At 38.3% G+C, this 16266-nt stretch overlaps 1 protein-coding gene across 1 annotated transcript in view; it reads left to right on the top strand.

Moving 5' to 3' along the window:
* The first annotated feature begins 285 nt into the window (after positions 1-285).
* Debcl (Death executioner Bcl-2) overlaps positions 286-16266 on the top strand; it is a 32282-nt gene continuing 16301 nt past the window's right edge. The window contains exons 1-2 of the mRNA XM_073957815.1: positions 286-1067; positions 1145-1894. Of these exons, the coding sequence (XP_073813916.1) occupies positions 1583-1894 (312 nt within the window). The 5' untranslated portion in view covers positions 286-1067; positions 1145-1582. The remainder of the gene's footprint in view (positions 1068-1144; positions 1895-16266) is intronic.

The raw sequence follows: 16266 nt of genomic DNA on the forward strand, positions 1-16266 counted from the left end.
GGTGGTGTACACCATATTCATATTTGCTCCGATTCAAAAAAGCTTCTGAAAAAAAAACTCATAAATCAATGCTTTGCCAAATTCATTTGAAAGGTCGGTAACAAAAATTGCTGGCATTTTTAGTCGTTTTTCCCTCTTCAATGGCATCACTTTTTTAAAAGCCATTCTCTCTTAATGGGGAGCATAAAGAATTCCCCCCCCCCCCCCATTCTCTTAATTCTTTAAGACTCCTCAAAAATGTGTGCGTCACCTGAAATATGCCGCCAATCTCGCTCTGTCTCTCACATTCAACAATGTTCCAGCACTAAAGTGGGGAGGAGGTGGTGTTTATGGCAACGAGACACCTAAGCACCTAACTGAACTTGTTAACTACTTCTCAACACAAAATGTTGTTGGGGTCTGGCAACTGGCAGTCAGTCACACAGACACGGTTTCTAAGATCAATTGATCTTTCGAAAAAAGCGGCAGCCGCTAAAAGAAGAAAAATCCATACGGAGGAGTACCAAAAACAAATAATATCAACGGCAAAAACGCACGAGTACTTCGAATCTTTTATAGACAAACAAACGGTTGATCGGTAGATTACTTATGCGACAAGCTTGCCTACTACTCCCCTCTCGAGCACCTTAAGAGTGTTGTTATTCGGTTGTGTGTTTATTGTTTTTTTTTTAAATTTTTTATTTTGAGAATATTTAAATTGTCGTATTTTACTTTTTAAACCTTAATTCGTTTTGTATTACTCTTTGATTAAGACTCGACTCGATTTGGTGTGTGCGTGATTTTGTTTTAATTCGTAGACTTCGATTGTGTGTGGACGGTCGGCTTGTGCTGAGGGAGACTACGGGTTAGAAAGAAATTGTAAAAGTCAGACAAACGACGACAACGACAGTGGCGGCTAGACAGATAGCCAATAAAAAATATACAAAAGATACCAAATACTATAATAATAAATACACCTCAACAACAACAACAACTGCACCTATAAAGAAGATAGGCTGTGTAAAACCCCAAAGAAAGCATTTTCAAGCAATTACAAAACCAAGGAAATATTTTTTTAGGAAATCAAGGTAATATTTGCCGTTGCTGAGCAAATCTCATTGCAAAAAAATAAACATTTATAATGTTGTTGCTTTTTTCATTGCAGTGTGGCGGAGATACAACTAAAATAACAACACCAACAAAGCTACACACTTAAAATAGACTAATAACAAAGCACAGATCTAAGGTTACATGCTCACACGTAGTTCAACAGAACTGAAACGCAATCACAAAAAAATAAATAAAGAAAAAACAACAACACCAATTGAACGACCAAACAAACGAACGAGCAGTCAGACAACATTATCTCTACACAGCAAGCAGCACAGCATCCCGCCACCTCGTACAACCACACACATTTGAGACTGGCTTAGCCAGAGCCAGTAGACCAAAAGCTGTAACGCTCGCTCTGAAGCAGATCAAACAAAACAGAATTGTAACTGAAGCATAAAACATACGGCAACCATCAAGATTCATTTTAAAATTGCATTTGAAACAAAAACACTTTCAGAATCCATAAGTGTTGTTGTAAAAGTTGTTACGTATGCCTTCACCACCGTCAACCCCACGCATACGCAATACACCACCTTTTCCGCCCGCACCTAAATTGGCGCGAGCAAAATTAAAATCTTCCTCCTTAGATCATGAAATATTTTTAACCACAACTCATAGTCGACCCAAACACCACAGGCCATTGCAGACCAGTACCTCCGTGGAATGGCATCAACATCAGCACCAATCAACCCTAACAATACCTCGAACTGGATCAACATCGTCACTGGCAAGCAGTACATTTCAGTATCCATTGACGGCGGGTAGCAATTATCATGATTTTAAAAATGAAATTATCAATCAGGTGAGTTCAAGTTCAAATAAATATATACGTATGTGTGGATGTATACAGTAGATGGGGTCGAGTATTGAAATATGAAAAGTGCTTTCAGAGCAGATTTTTACAACTATTTTTCAAGGAACCAAATATAAAAATCTGAAAATTGAAAGAGAACGATACCTCCCGATTTTCGGTATTTTGAAGATTTTAGCTTCATTATCACACCGAAATGGCTAAAATTAGGTATTTAGTCTTCGTTAGGGGTATACAACTTTCTACCTGAAATTTGTCGGTATAGGTCCACGCCTTCATATAGCCCCCATAGAAGGGTACCTCCCGATTTTCGGTGTTTTGAAGATTTTAGCTTCATTATTACACTGAAATGGCTAAAATTAGGTATTTAGTCTTCGTTAGGGGTATACAACTTTCTACCTGAAATTTGTCGTTATAGGTCCACGCCTTCATATAGCCCCCATAGAACGGTACCTCCCTATTTTTTTACCCTCATTATCACACCGAAATGGCTGAAATTTAGTATTTTGTCTTCGTTAGGGGTACACAACTTTCCACCTGAAATTTGTCGGTATAGGTCCACGTCTTCATATAGCCTCCATAGAACAGTGCCTCCCGATTTTCGGTATTTTGAGAATTTTACCCTCACACCGAAATGACTGAAATTTGGTATTTTTATCTTCTTCAGGTGTATGAAACTCTCCACCTGAACTTTGTCGGTATAGGTCTGAGCCTTTATATAGCCCCCATAGAACGGTACCTCCCGATTTTCGGTATTTTGAAGGTTTTGGCCTCAATATCGCACTGAAATGGCTGAAATTTGGTATTTATTATTTGTTGGTATACAGCTTTCCATTTGAAATTCGTTGGTACAGGTTCACGCCTTCACATAGGCCCCATAGAATGGTACCTCCCGATTTTAGGTATTTTGAAGGTAGTGCCCTCAATATCCCATGGAAACGGCTGCAATTTAGTATTTAGTCTTCGTTGGTGGTATAAAATGTTCCACCTAAAATTGTCCGTTATTGCTCCATGTCTTCATATAGCCCTCGTCGAACGGAACGAATTTTCTGCATTTTGAAGATTTTGGTTCCAATTTCCCGTCAAAATGGCTGAAATTTTGGTATTTTGTTGGGGGTATAACATTTTCCACAAGAAATTTGTCGATATGGGCCTACCTACACCTTCATATTGCCACTAAAGAAAGGTACCCCCGATTTTCGGTATTTTGAGAGTTTTAGCCTCATTATTCAACCGAAATTTGTGTTCCGAAAAGATGAAAAACTTACTCTCAAAAACAATTCAAATGTAGGAACCGAGGTTGCTGCAATTTAATATTGTGTGTTGCCAGGCGTTCAAAAGCTCAATTCGAACATTTTAAATATTGGTCCATGTTTTGGAAATGACTGCGATGTCGCCCCATAAGAGCTCTTTTGGAGGGAGAGTAGAAAGAGGAAGAACTTGTACTTTTATAAACGAAAGGATACATTTTGTGGTGGAGAGTATAAAAGATGGGCCCAACCGAACTTAACTCCGTTCTTACTTGTTGGATATTAGATCTTGCCAACAAAAATGTGGATTAGGATTAATGCCTAAAAGTATGGCGGAGGAGGTACATGAATGAATTGATCGACATTGTCCATTATGGAAGTTTATCTTGTTTTGGGAAGTTGAACACCGTGTAACTTAGAGCTTTTGGACCGCTATGCCCGGAAGCATGGACTTACCCACGAAAAACATAATATCACTCTAAACAGGACTATAAAGAGTAGCATCGGTGTAAACGTCCAAAGGATCTTCGAACACTTCGAGCTTTTAAACAAAATTTGAACTTTTGTGGCGAAAATATCCCAATGATGAAACCGATATAGGTCATTTTGGAGTTTAGACAAAATATTAATAGATCCAAAGTTTGGACCAAATCGGTTGCTCCCTTCAACAGATATAACGCGTATAACGTGGGGGAGGTACTGGACGTTGTGGACCGATATTATCCATCTTCGAAGTTAAACTAAGTTTGGATAAAAAAATTTGGACCGAATCGGTTGATCATATGGCTTTTTCCAACATTTGAGCTTTTTTCTCAGGAAGTATGGACTTGCTTTTGAATGGGGGCAGAGAATACAAGTTGTTACAACAAAAATCAAAGAGATTCGAGGGCAGGCCTTAAACTGATCTTATCCGAAATTTTGTGTGGGAGGTACCTGAAGGAGTGGGCCAATAGAGTCCATATTAGAACCTCATCTATGTCTGGTAGAAATTTCATGAAAAGTATGGACCAAATCGGTTACTCCCTTCAAGAGTTATCGTCCGCACAATTTTTCCGAAGATTTCTACACTTTTGTGAGGGAGGTACCTGAAGGTGTGGACCGTTATGGCTCATCTTCGAACTTAAACTAAGTTTGGACAATATATTACGAAGACCAAATTGGTTCATCCGTTCGGGAGTTATCGTGCGCTCCAGCAAGCCAGACAGACGGTCGAACATTGCTAAATCTACTCCAAATGTCGACCGAACATATTTGAGGTCTGAAACCATTATTTCGATGAGGCACATTTTGCCCATATGAAAGTGTTAGCATAAATGCTAACTGCAAAAAAAGTGTTAAGTTCGGCCGGTCCGAACTTTCTATAACCTCAACCATGAAGTTTTTTGTTCACTAGGAACCCTAAATGCCAAATTATGGCTTATTCGGCGCAAATGTGACTAAAAACGTCAAAATACCTCACATTGGGCGGTACCATTATATGGGGGCTATACAAAAACATGGACCTATGTCCACATTTTTTTGTGGATAAGTTTTTTTGCCAACTTCGAACCTAAAATGTCAAATTATAGCTAATTCGATCTGTAAACGTAGTCGCAAACGTCAAATTTCCAGCAATTTTGCGGTACCCTTATACATTTTTACTTAAATGCCAAATTATAGATACTTCAGTCGTAAAATGTGGCTACACACGTCAACATACCTAAAATCGGGTGGTACCGTTATATGGGGAATAAGTGTTTTGACCACTTTGAACCATAAATGCCAATTTATAGCTAACTTGGTCTGAAAATGGAGCTAAAAACGTCAAAATACCTGAAATTGGGCGGTACCGTTATATAGGGGTTATTCCAAAACATGGACCTATGTCCACAATTTTTGGTAGATACGTTTTTTGACCACTAGGAACCCTAAATACCATATTATAGCTAATTCGTTCTGGAAGTGTAGCAAAAATTCATGAAATCGTGCAAACCCTGTATATGGGGGCTATACCAAAACCTGGAGCGATATATGTCATCTTCGAACTTTTCCTGCCTGCAGACAATATACGCATCTTTCCAAAATGTCAGCGTCCTATCTCAATTTGTCTGGAGGCTAGAGCGATTACCATACACGGAAAGACATGCATAGATCGACTCTGAATTTTATCCTGATCAACTTCTATGCTCCTGATTGACTCGCAGGATTTTTCGTGCAGGGACCATCAACTCAACAATAATGCGGTAATATATCCCGGAATACCTGCTGCGAGCTCTTTTGGTCAGTGCCGTGATAGAGAAGAACCCCGGGCCATGGATCTGTAACGTTTACCAGATCCGCTTCCACCACATATCAACATCGGTGAGATGTTATTGATGACGGAGATTGGTGCATTTCTGAGGCTGCTAAGTTCTTAGCCGCCTCCTGGACTGCTGCGATGGATGTTATGTTGCTGCTTCCTATGCCACAACATCTTCCAGAGACATTATGTTGCTTAACAGACGACCTCATAGGCCTTATGTTGCTTAAAGATGAACTCGGAAGCTTTATGTTCCTTAACAAATGACCTTGATGGTCTTTCATTGCTGTTCAGAAAGCATCGAAGGGCTTATTTTGACATGCGGCAAACATCATAGACCTTGTTTTTCCACACAAAGACTTTAGAGGCCCTCTTTTGCTTTAGAAAAAAGAGATATTTTACTGCTACACAGAAGAAACCAGAGGCCTTTTATTGATACACAATAGATGTCAGAGGCCTTCTGTTGCTTAACAAAATACCTCAGAGGCCTTCTGTTGCTTAAAAAAATACCTTAGAGTCATTCTGTTGCTATACCGAAGACCCCAGAGGTCTCCTGTTGCTATACAGAAGAGAGATTATGTAGATAAAGATAATAGCTCAGAAACCTGATAGTAGATGTACTCAGATAAATTTTGTTCCTTGAATGAAGACTTTATAAGCCTTTTGTTGCCTAACAGAAGATCTGAGATGTCTTCTGTTGTTTAACAGAAGGTCCAGATGTCTTATGTTGCTTTGCAAAAGGTATTGGAAGCCTTCGGCTGCTCTGCAGAAGACCTCAGACCTTTCTGTTGCTGTACAGAAGACTCCAGACACCATGGTTTACTACACAGAAGACTTCAGAGGCCTTATGTTGCTTTAGAAAAAACTCAAAAAGTTTCTATTGCTAAGACTAAGAACTAGCTTCAGCTTGGCTCTAGTGATCCATACATGGAATGTATTGGGGTAGCAGTAAAGTGTGAGACGAATAGCTGTATCCCGCGTAATATGCTCGATATTAGATCGGTTTTAGAGGGCTGCTAGGGGACTTCAATAAGGGACTTTGGCATTCCGACCTAGGTAATGACCAGATTGGTACAGCACTTTATTGCTCCACGTTTTGCACGGTGAATGAAGACGCTCCTAGGATAAGAATATATTGCCACAGCTCGCCAGATTTCACAATTGTGGTAACTGGTCTTAATAACCCGTCATTTCGTTTGGTTCAGACCCTATTCCTATCATCGTCTCCATTAAAAGATCACCCGACTTCATAACCTCTGATCGCCGTTCTTTTCTAAAGCATGGAAAAGCTGATTGGCAAGGGTTCAAAGATTTTACCAATAACCGCTTCAAGGAGCTGTCCATTACCTCAGATCCTCGTAGCTAAGTCATGTGTATAGGAATTTTGATAAATGACGTGTCCTGGCAACCCGCCATTTCCGTTAATTCAAACCATCTTCCTATCATCATCTCCTTTAACAGACCATTCGACTTTATAACCTGTGACCCGCCGTACTGCTGATTGGATTCGTTCAGAGAATTTACCAATCACCGTTTCAAAGAGCTGTCCATTCCCTCAGATTCTCGGGTAGCTGAGATAATTTTCCAGGACATTATCACAACTACATCCGCTAGCTACATGCCTGCTAGACGAATACCCGAAATTAGACCCAATTTCTCAGCAGAGGCGACGGGATTAGCAAATGAGCGTGATGAGCTTTGTCGTACGAACCCTGAAAACCCAAGAGGTGGGAACTTACTCTTGAGGTCAACAGGCTAGTAGGCGAACTGAGCGGAAAAAGTGGCTAGACCACCTGAAGCTATGCAACATTGGTAAAGGATTAAGTAAATTGTGGGCAACGGTTAAAGTATTCTCGCATCCGGGAATGATGAATAACAGAACGGCTGTTACTTTCGACGGAATGTCAGTATTATATCCAAAGAAGTGCGTGAGTTATTTTAACCAGAAATTTATGGAGCAGCCGGAGAGTGATATGGCGAAGAAATTGCGTTATGCCGTATAAGAACACCCACAGTCTATCAGGTATCATCACAATTTACCATGAGCGTTGTTGCAATTGTCATCCGAAACACGAAATCATCCAAGACGAAATCTCAATGTCAATTCATAGGTTGAACCCTGAGTTGAGTATTTGACAAGCCTGAAAGTTGGCAGGGTGGTCCCGCTACTGAGGCCAGGCCAAGTTGTTAGCAAAGGCGAATCGTGTAGGCTAATTCCCTCCTGCGCCAGTAGATTTATTTTTAGAGCCACTATGATGAGAAGCAGTTTTCAATTGCCCAGTATGCACAGTAACACAACATCATTACACGCCATATCTCCAAATTCAAAAAATTCTGCAACCTGGATTGGCTGCGTCCATAAAGAATCTGGAAGTAGGTAAGTGGGGTTAGCTGGGCCGCTGAACAAATGCAGTGTGTCGTGCGGTCCAATTCCACTTGCCCTGCCTTGGGTATCCTGTCACCAATTCGTGCCCAATATGAATTGAGGCGGCTGCATTGTCCGGGCTAAAACCACTCGTGTTTCCTTAGCAGCTAGCGTTCTTCTGTTGCAATGGTTGGGGGTAGTCTCCGAGTACCGCATTCACATTATACCTTTGTACTGCCTGCGCAACTTCATCAGTATGAATGTTATCCAAGGCTCGTTGATCTAGAGATTCTCGTTTGTACCTTTGGATTTCACTTTAGATGATGAAGATCACTCCTAACGTGCATGGGTGGGAGAAGCCTGTACAGTGTACACTAGAGTTGTGTAGTTCCGGAACGAACTACATAGTTCCAAAGAACTATTCCGTTCGTTCCTTTAATTTAACGCCAACGTCGATCTTTTGTTGTTGCTGCTTGTTCGCTGCAATTTATTTATTTTTATGTCAATTCATCCACCAAGCAATGAAAACGTTTCTCTCTCGGAACTATTTGGAACAAAAAAAAAACAAAAAGCGCGACGAAAGAGAAAGATTCGTTAAACTATTTCGGTCTCGGAACTATTTGGAATGAAAAGAACGATGAAAGAGAAAGATTCGTTGAACTATATCGATCTCGGAACCATTTGGAACTATGGAACTACTTTAAGGAACTAGTTCCTTTTGGGAAAAGGAAATAGAAAGATCGATCCGCTCCGGGAACTAGATTGCCCAACTCCAGTGTACATGGCATCCATGCATGCTTGTTGTGTTGATGTATAGGCAAAATCCTCGTCTCCTCATAAAGATGGTCCACTGATTTTATGAGATGGCACCCTGTTGTAGTCCTCGGGGCGGCAGTTTTGAATAATCTTCCAGTGCGTAGCGCAAACATTTGCATACCACCCTGGCCTACCACTTGCCGGCCTATTACTTTATAAGAGATCGACAAAGTATCTTTGTTAGGACCCCACGTGCTGCCGGCCAGCGGTCAGTTAGTGGTCGGAATAAGGGCATAATCGACCAATATGTTTAGGGGGAGCCTCATTTCAGCCTTTCAGGTGGTGAACAGTGGGCCCGTGGATTTAGCGCCGAATATTTTAATATTGCTCAGATAGAAAAACTGCACTAATTCAGCTATGTTGACTAGCGTGGTTTTAATAAAATCGATGTCGAATTTCTTTAGGCGGCACTACCCTAAAGTGTTTAGTTTTGTTACATTTTAGATTTGTCAAAGTTCAAACACTATCGGAATATGTTAGTACGTGCCACTGGGCCTCAGAGCTTCCATGGGCCCTATATATAGCAAATATTAAAATAGAAGCCAATTTTCAAAAGTAGTTTTTAGCCACAACAAAGAACTGATACAATTTTTCATTGATTGGACAATAATTGTTGTCTTTAGAGCGATTTCGTGGAAATGCGCCGTTGGTCCCATACCAATGGAAACTTTGAGGCCCCAGTCGCACGTGTTAACATATTCCGATTGTGCACAAACTTTAACAATCTTAAAATCTAACAAAACTAAACAGTTTAGGTGTGTGCAGCCTAAAACATCCGTCATCGATTCTTTTCTTTTGAGTTAAACCACCTTAATGTTCACACTTAACCTACGACGCCAAGATCGTACAATCATCCGCATACATTAAAGATCGTAATGTATGCCGTCTTAAGGGTGTGGAATTTCAGAAAGGTAGAATTTAAACAATTCCGGAGATGTCTCCCCTAATTGGGGAACTCTTTGCCTCACTCTACGGATCTTGGTTTTAGACCCCATGTATGTTTGGACAAAATCCATTTCAAACAACTTGGAGTCGATTTATGCATGTCCGTCTCTTGAACTGATCAACTCATTCGGTCCAAAATTTGGCCTTCGTAATATTTAGTACAAACTTTATTTAGTTTGAAAATGGAACATTTCGGCCCACTCCTTCGGGTACCTCCTCCACAGAAGTTCATAATGATCCAAAAAGCTCTAAATTATACGGTGACCAACTGAAATGACTGGAGTGCGCGATCTCTATCGAAAGGAATGACTCCAAAAAAGATCCACTTCCAAAATGGAGTATATCGGTACATCCTTCGCAACGCTTTGAGTTTTAATCCAAAACCATATTTTTGTCGGCCAGTTCATACGGCCAGAGAAACCAAGTTCCGAAATTTTTTTGGGAAAAGACTTTGTTTGTGTATTCAATTTACACAGGCTGAGGGTATACTAGTATCTCTATCGGCAAAACCAATTTATATTATACCCTCCACCATAATATGGAGGGTATAATTAAATTTGTCATTCCGTTTGTAACACATCGAAATATTCATTGGAGACCCAATCTATATATATAAAAATGGTGTAAAAAATGTATAGTAATTTATAAAATGAGAACGGCTAGGCCGATTTCTGTACAATTTTTTGTCAGTTATTCGTATTTTCGAGGAGAAGGTCTTTACGGAAGAAAATTTTGGAAAATCTCTCTGGAAAAGTCGAAAAATTGGAAAAATCGAAAATTGAGTTTTTGTATGAAATTTTATTCCTTAATAGCGAGACGAAGTTCGCCGGGTCCGCTAGTAAAGTATATATTCTCGGTCAGGGTAAAATTCTAAGTCGATATAACCATGTCCGTCTGTCCGTCCGTCTGTTGAAATCAAGATATAGCTCGCAATTTTTAAGATAAAGCTTTGTAATTTGGTATAGAAGTTTCCATTACTCCTAGGATGTTTGGTATTGCAAATGGGCTATATCGGTCCACGTTTTGATATAGCCCCCATAGAACGGTACCACCCGATTTTCGGTATTTTGAAGGTTTTAGCCTCATTATCACAGCGATGTGACTGAAATTTGGTACTTAGTTTTCGTTGGGGGCATAAAACATTCCCCCCAGAAATTTGTCGGTATAGGCCCGCGGCTTCATATTGCCCCCATAGAACGGTACCTCACGATTTTCGGTAATTTGAAGGTTGTGGCCACAATAATCCACACAAATGGCTGAAATTTGGTATTTAGTCTTTGTTGGGGGTATAAAACTTTCTTCCAGAAAATTTTCGGTACAGGTCGACTTCTTTATATAGCCCCCATAGAACGTTACCACCCTATTTTCTGAATTTTGAAGGTTTTAGCCTAATTATTACACCGAAAAAGCTGAAATTTGGTACTTAGTCTTCATTGCGGTTATAAAACTTTCTCCCAGAAATTTGTCGGTATTGGTTCACGTCTTCATATAGCCCTCATAGAACGGTACATACGGTACATAGGCCATAGCAACCTACCAAAATGACTGCAACTTGGTATTTAGTCTTTGTTGGAGGTAAAAGCCTTTCTGACTGAAATTAGTCGGTATATGTCCTCGTTTCGATATAGCCCCCATAGAATGGTACCTCCCGATTGTCGTAATTCTCAAGGTTGTGACGTTATTTAGTATTCCATGGGGTTGTAACATATTCCAGAAGAGAATTATCAGTATAGGTCCGCTGGTTCCTATATCCCGCATAGAAGCGTACCTCTTGCTTTGCGGTATTTTGAAGGTTTTACCGAAATATCGGAAATTTGGCATTTAGTCCTCTTTGTGTCTGAAAACTTTCCGCCAGAAATTTGTAGGTATAGATCGACGTTTCGATATAGCTTCCATGGAACTGTACCTCCCGAATGTCGGTATTTTGAAGGTTAGCCACATTGTTTTACCGAACTTGCTGAAATTTGGTATTTAGTCTTCTTTATAAACGAAAGGAAACTAATTGTTTCATTTTACTTCAATATAACTCGTGGTGGAGGGTATTACAAGTTCGGCCTGACTTGTTTTTGTGTCAGTTCGTACTTTATTCCCTATGTTTGAATCGGGTGCTAACCTTTGCTGCAAAAATATAGTTTTCTGAGTCGATTGTGCGTCCAACACAGTTTTAAATTCTTGCACCCACAATAGTCCCATTTTGTTACAAACCCTCACCTAATGTTGTTAAATAACATTCGAGAAGTGATCATTGTCGGGTAGAATTATAAATATAACTGAACTTATTCTCCCACCACCGCCACCACAAATTGATAAGACCGATGGCGACCGACCTGTCGTTCATTGTTGGCATTTTGCACAAACATACATACATACATACATACATAAATAAATATAACAAATTTACTTAGCATGTAGTCTCATTTGATTTTCATGTACTCATTGGGTATTTAGAAAGAACTTAGTGGGTGTCTGGGGCAAACATTGAGGGGAATACCATTGCATTCCATATTAGATTCAATTAAGGCACCCCTCCGAACTAAGATTTATCTTTTGTTTACTATAAATTTATTTAAACAAATTTAATTGTTTCGTCATAAATATTGATACCATGGAAATATCGGAAGTATTCTCAAACAAATTGTTGGCAAAATAAGAAAAAACTATTGAAAGACAATGCTGACGCTAAATTTATCGCATAACAGATTGGAATAATTTCAAACTAAATTTTTTGCAAAATCATCATGGTTTGATGATTCAAACCGAAGATATTAGATTGGCCTCAAACTTGAATAAAATGTTAGAAGCCATTCAGGATATTTAAACTACATCTTTTGAGGCCTATTTATAGCAATGCGTTTAAGCATTACTTCTATGACAGTCTACCTACATTGAATCATATATTTATTTCCCAGATTCCAAAATTAGATCTTTTTTCCAAAACCACAAGTGTGTTTTGTCATTCATTATTATATTTAGAGCGATATTCCGTTTGTTTCTTTTCGCTATGGGACCAAAGGTCACCGGCAGTAAGTGAAAAATTGCGACTTAAATACTGAACGTTTATGTTTCACACGTACATTAAATTGTGTTTCTTAAAATCCCATAAAGCTTTTCTAAATAAAATGTGACAAATGTTTATTAATTAAATTATTATTTGTTCGCTATTATAACAACATGACATATACTTTAAATTCTTGGAACGTTTTATAGATCAATCAATTAGTCAAAGAAAGCTACAAAAAAAACGAATGAAACATTTCATAAACAAAAAATTTTATTTGAACTTTTGACTAATTTATTGGGGGTGAGAATATTTATATATTAACACATATAACACGTAATTGCTCTCAGATAAACAAATTAGCTAATTTACTTCCCAACAAAAACTGCTAACCCATTATTTTAACAAGGGCATGTTACCCAAATATGACAACTAAGAGTCGACAAATAAGCTAAAAAAACATATGTATGTTATGTTTTTCGAATTTTTTTTCTGACTGTGAGCATTGAAATCACAACTCTCGGTATTGTAGTCGGAAGCACACCCTCTGTTATTTTTTACTTAATAATGAGTAAAATAAATGGTTTACCCTTAAAAATAATAACCCTAATGACAATTAAAAATAACTTGATTGAATACCGAGAAGGAAAACTGTAAACCCTTCAGAAGGCAACGGGAAACCATTGAATATCCCATGAAAATCATGCAAATATGGACACACATGAACAACGGCCCTCAATCTCCGGTCATACGAGGGTGCTAAGAATCCCCGGAGGTAAAACAAAACACACTCTGAATATTGGTACATGGAACGTGCGAAGTCTTTATGAATCTGGAAAGTTTGCTAATACCGTGAATGAAATGAATAAATTGAAAATCGACATTTTAGGAGTCTGCGAAACCTGGTGGCCTGACAGTGGAGACTTTGTCTCTGAAAATGTTAAAATGTTTTATTCAGGAAATATGAATAAAAATCACAGAAACGGCGTTGGAGTTATTGTTAAAAAACATATAGCAAAATGTGTATCAGGCTTTATTCCCAAATCTGATAGAACAATGCTTATACAATTGGAAGCAAGACCACTTAAAATTAATATTATACAAGTATATGCACCTACCGCTGATAAAAGCAAAGAAGAAGTCGAAGAGTTTTACGAAGATATTAAATACTTAATGAACATGACTAAACACCATGAAATAACAATAGTTCAAGGCGAGTTTAATGCTAAAGTGGGCCAAGATATAGTGCCCGGGATTACGGGAAAACATGGCCTAGGAGAGAGGAATGAAAGAGGCAGCAGAATGATCCAATTCTGCCAGGAACATAACATGAAAATTACAAACACAATGTTCTCCCTTCCCCCTAGAAGACTGTATACCTGGAAGTCACCCCAGGATAGACCAACACACATAGTGAGGAATCAAATCTATTATATATTAATTAACAAACGCTATTCTTCTTTTGTAACAAAAACCTCTACGTATCCAGCAGCGGACGTCCCATCCGACCATGTATTACTGATGACAAAGCTACAAACAAAGCTAAGGACAAACATGAAGAAAAAAATACGTAAGAGAATTAACGTTGAGAAACTGGATGAGCCATCAATAAAAACAGAAATAAAAGCCCTCATAGGGCAAGAATTTAGTAAAATTGAAGGAATGGACAGTGAAAGCATATGGAAGTCGGTAAAACAATCGCTAAAATCAATAGCAGATAATAATTTAGGAAGCAATCCAAGAAAACGGAAGAATGAATGGATGACTACAGAAATACTGGGCCTAATGGAAGAACGTCGAAAATATAAGAATTCCAACTACGAATTATATCATGAATTAAATAAAGAAGTACAATCTGCAATCAGAGCAGCGAAAAATGACAATCTTAACAAACAATGCCAGGAGATCGAAAGATTACAAGAACTTCATGACGATTTTAATCTCCACAAAAAATTAAGGAAGCAGCGGGAATATATCGTAAATCACTGCCAAAAGTTCTATTACGAAGAAAAAAGCTATATGGCAGAATTACATAACCTCTCTTTATACAGATGAAAACAGATCAAACTACGACATAATGGAACCCGAGCCACAAGTAGGAACTCCGATAACTAAACACGAAACTGAAGCTGCTATTAAATCTTTAAAAATGAAGAAAGCATGTGGTCCAGATGAAATCCCATCCGAAATTCTTAAACTGATTGAAGGCGATAATATCAACATACTTGTAAGGCTTTTTAATTGCATATATGAAACCGGTAAATATCCACAGGACTGGCTAAAATCTACGTTCATAGCTATTCCTAAAAAAGGACATCCAAAAGCATGCAACGATTATAGACTAATTAGTCTTATGAGCCATACCCTTAAAATTTTTCTCAAGATAATTCATGGAAGGATATATAAAAGATGTGAAAATGTTATGGGATTCTCTCAATTCGGCTTTAAAGAAGGTACGGGAACACGTGAGGCGCATTTATCAATTGAAGTTCTTCTTCAAAAATGTAAAAATGCTCAAAAAGACGTTTATATTTGCTTTATAGACTATGAAAAAGCATTTGATTCAGTCAAACACGATAAACTTGTAGAAATCCTTGCATCTATTGGTATCGAAGAAAAGGAAATTCGCTGCATAAAAAGTTTATATTGGCAACAGACCGCACAGGTTGATGTTGAAGGAGAGATGACTGAAGATATAATAATATCTAAAGGTGTCAGGCAAGGATGTATATTGTCACCTTTACTATTCAATGTATACTCCGAAAAAATATTTCAGGAATCATTTAAAGATGTTCAGAAAGGAATATTTGTAAATGGCGCTTTCATCAACAATATAAGATATGCAGACGACACAACAATCTTAGCTGACAGCATGTCAGGCCTTCAATATCTCTTAAATAGGCTGGTAGCACAAAGCGAGTTGTATGGGTTAAAAATCAATATTAAGAAAACAAAATATATGATTGTGAGCAAAGAAAACCGCTGTCCCCCTTTCACACTAACAGTAAAAGATACACCAGTAGAGAGAGTATACAGCTTTAAATATCTCGGTGCAGTGATAAATGACAAGCTGGATAACTCATCCGAAATAAGATGCCGAATTGAAATGGCTAGGGAAGCATTCATCAAGTACAAGAAAATCTTTACCAGCCATGATATAAACATAAAAACCAAGCTGCGATACATGAAAACATATGTATGGTCAGTTCTGTTATACGCTGTCGAAGTTTGGACCTTAAAGGCAACAGATATTAAAAAACTAGAAGCTTTTGAAATGTGGACATACAGAAGAATATTGAAAATTCCATGGACGCAGTTTGTTTCAAACAGTGAGGTACTGCAAAGGCTACACCAGGAAAAGGAAATAACCCATATAATAAAAAAACGAAAAACAGCTTATCTTGGTCATATAATGCGAAACAACAAATATAAACTACTCCAAAATATAATCCGAACAAAAATTGAAGGAAGACCCACTAGAGGAAGAAAGGAAATGATATGGATTAATAACATACAGGAGTGGACTGGTATCCAAGATGTTGGGAATCTTCTCAGCGAAAGCCGAAACAGAGAGTCATTTGCTGAGATAATAAGAAATTTATAAACACCAAAATGAAATTTATAATGTAACAGATGTAATATGTATGTATATAATTGCATTGATCGCCAAAATTCGAAAAACGAATAGGCAAATAAAGAAGAAGAAGTAAT

This window comes from Musca autumnalis, unplaced genomic scaffold, assembly GCF_047663935.1.
Source record: "Musca autumnalis isolate F117 unplaced genomic scaffold, ASM4766393v1 scaffold_5, whole genome shotgun sequence".
Classification (NCBI taxonomy): Eukaryota; Metazoa; Arthropoda; class Insecta; order Diptera; family Muscidae; genus Musca; species Musca autumnalis.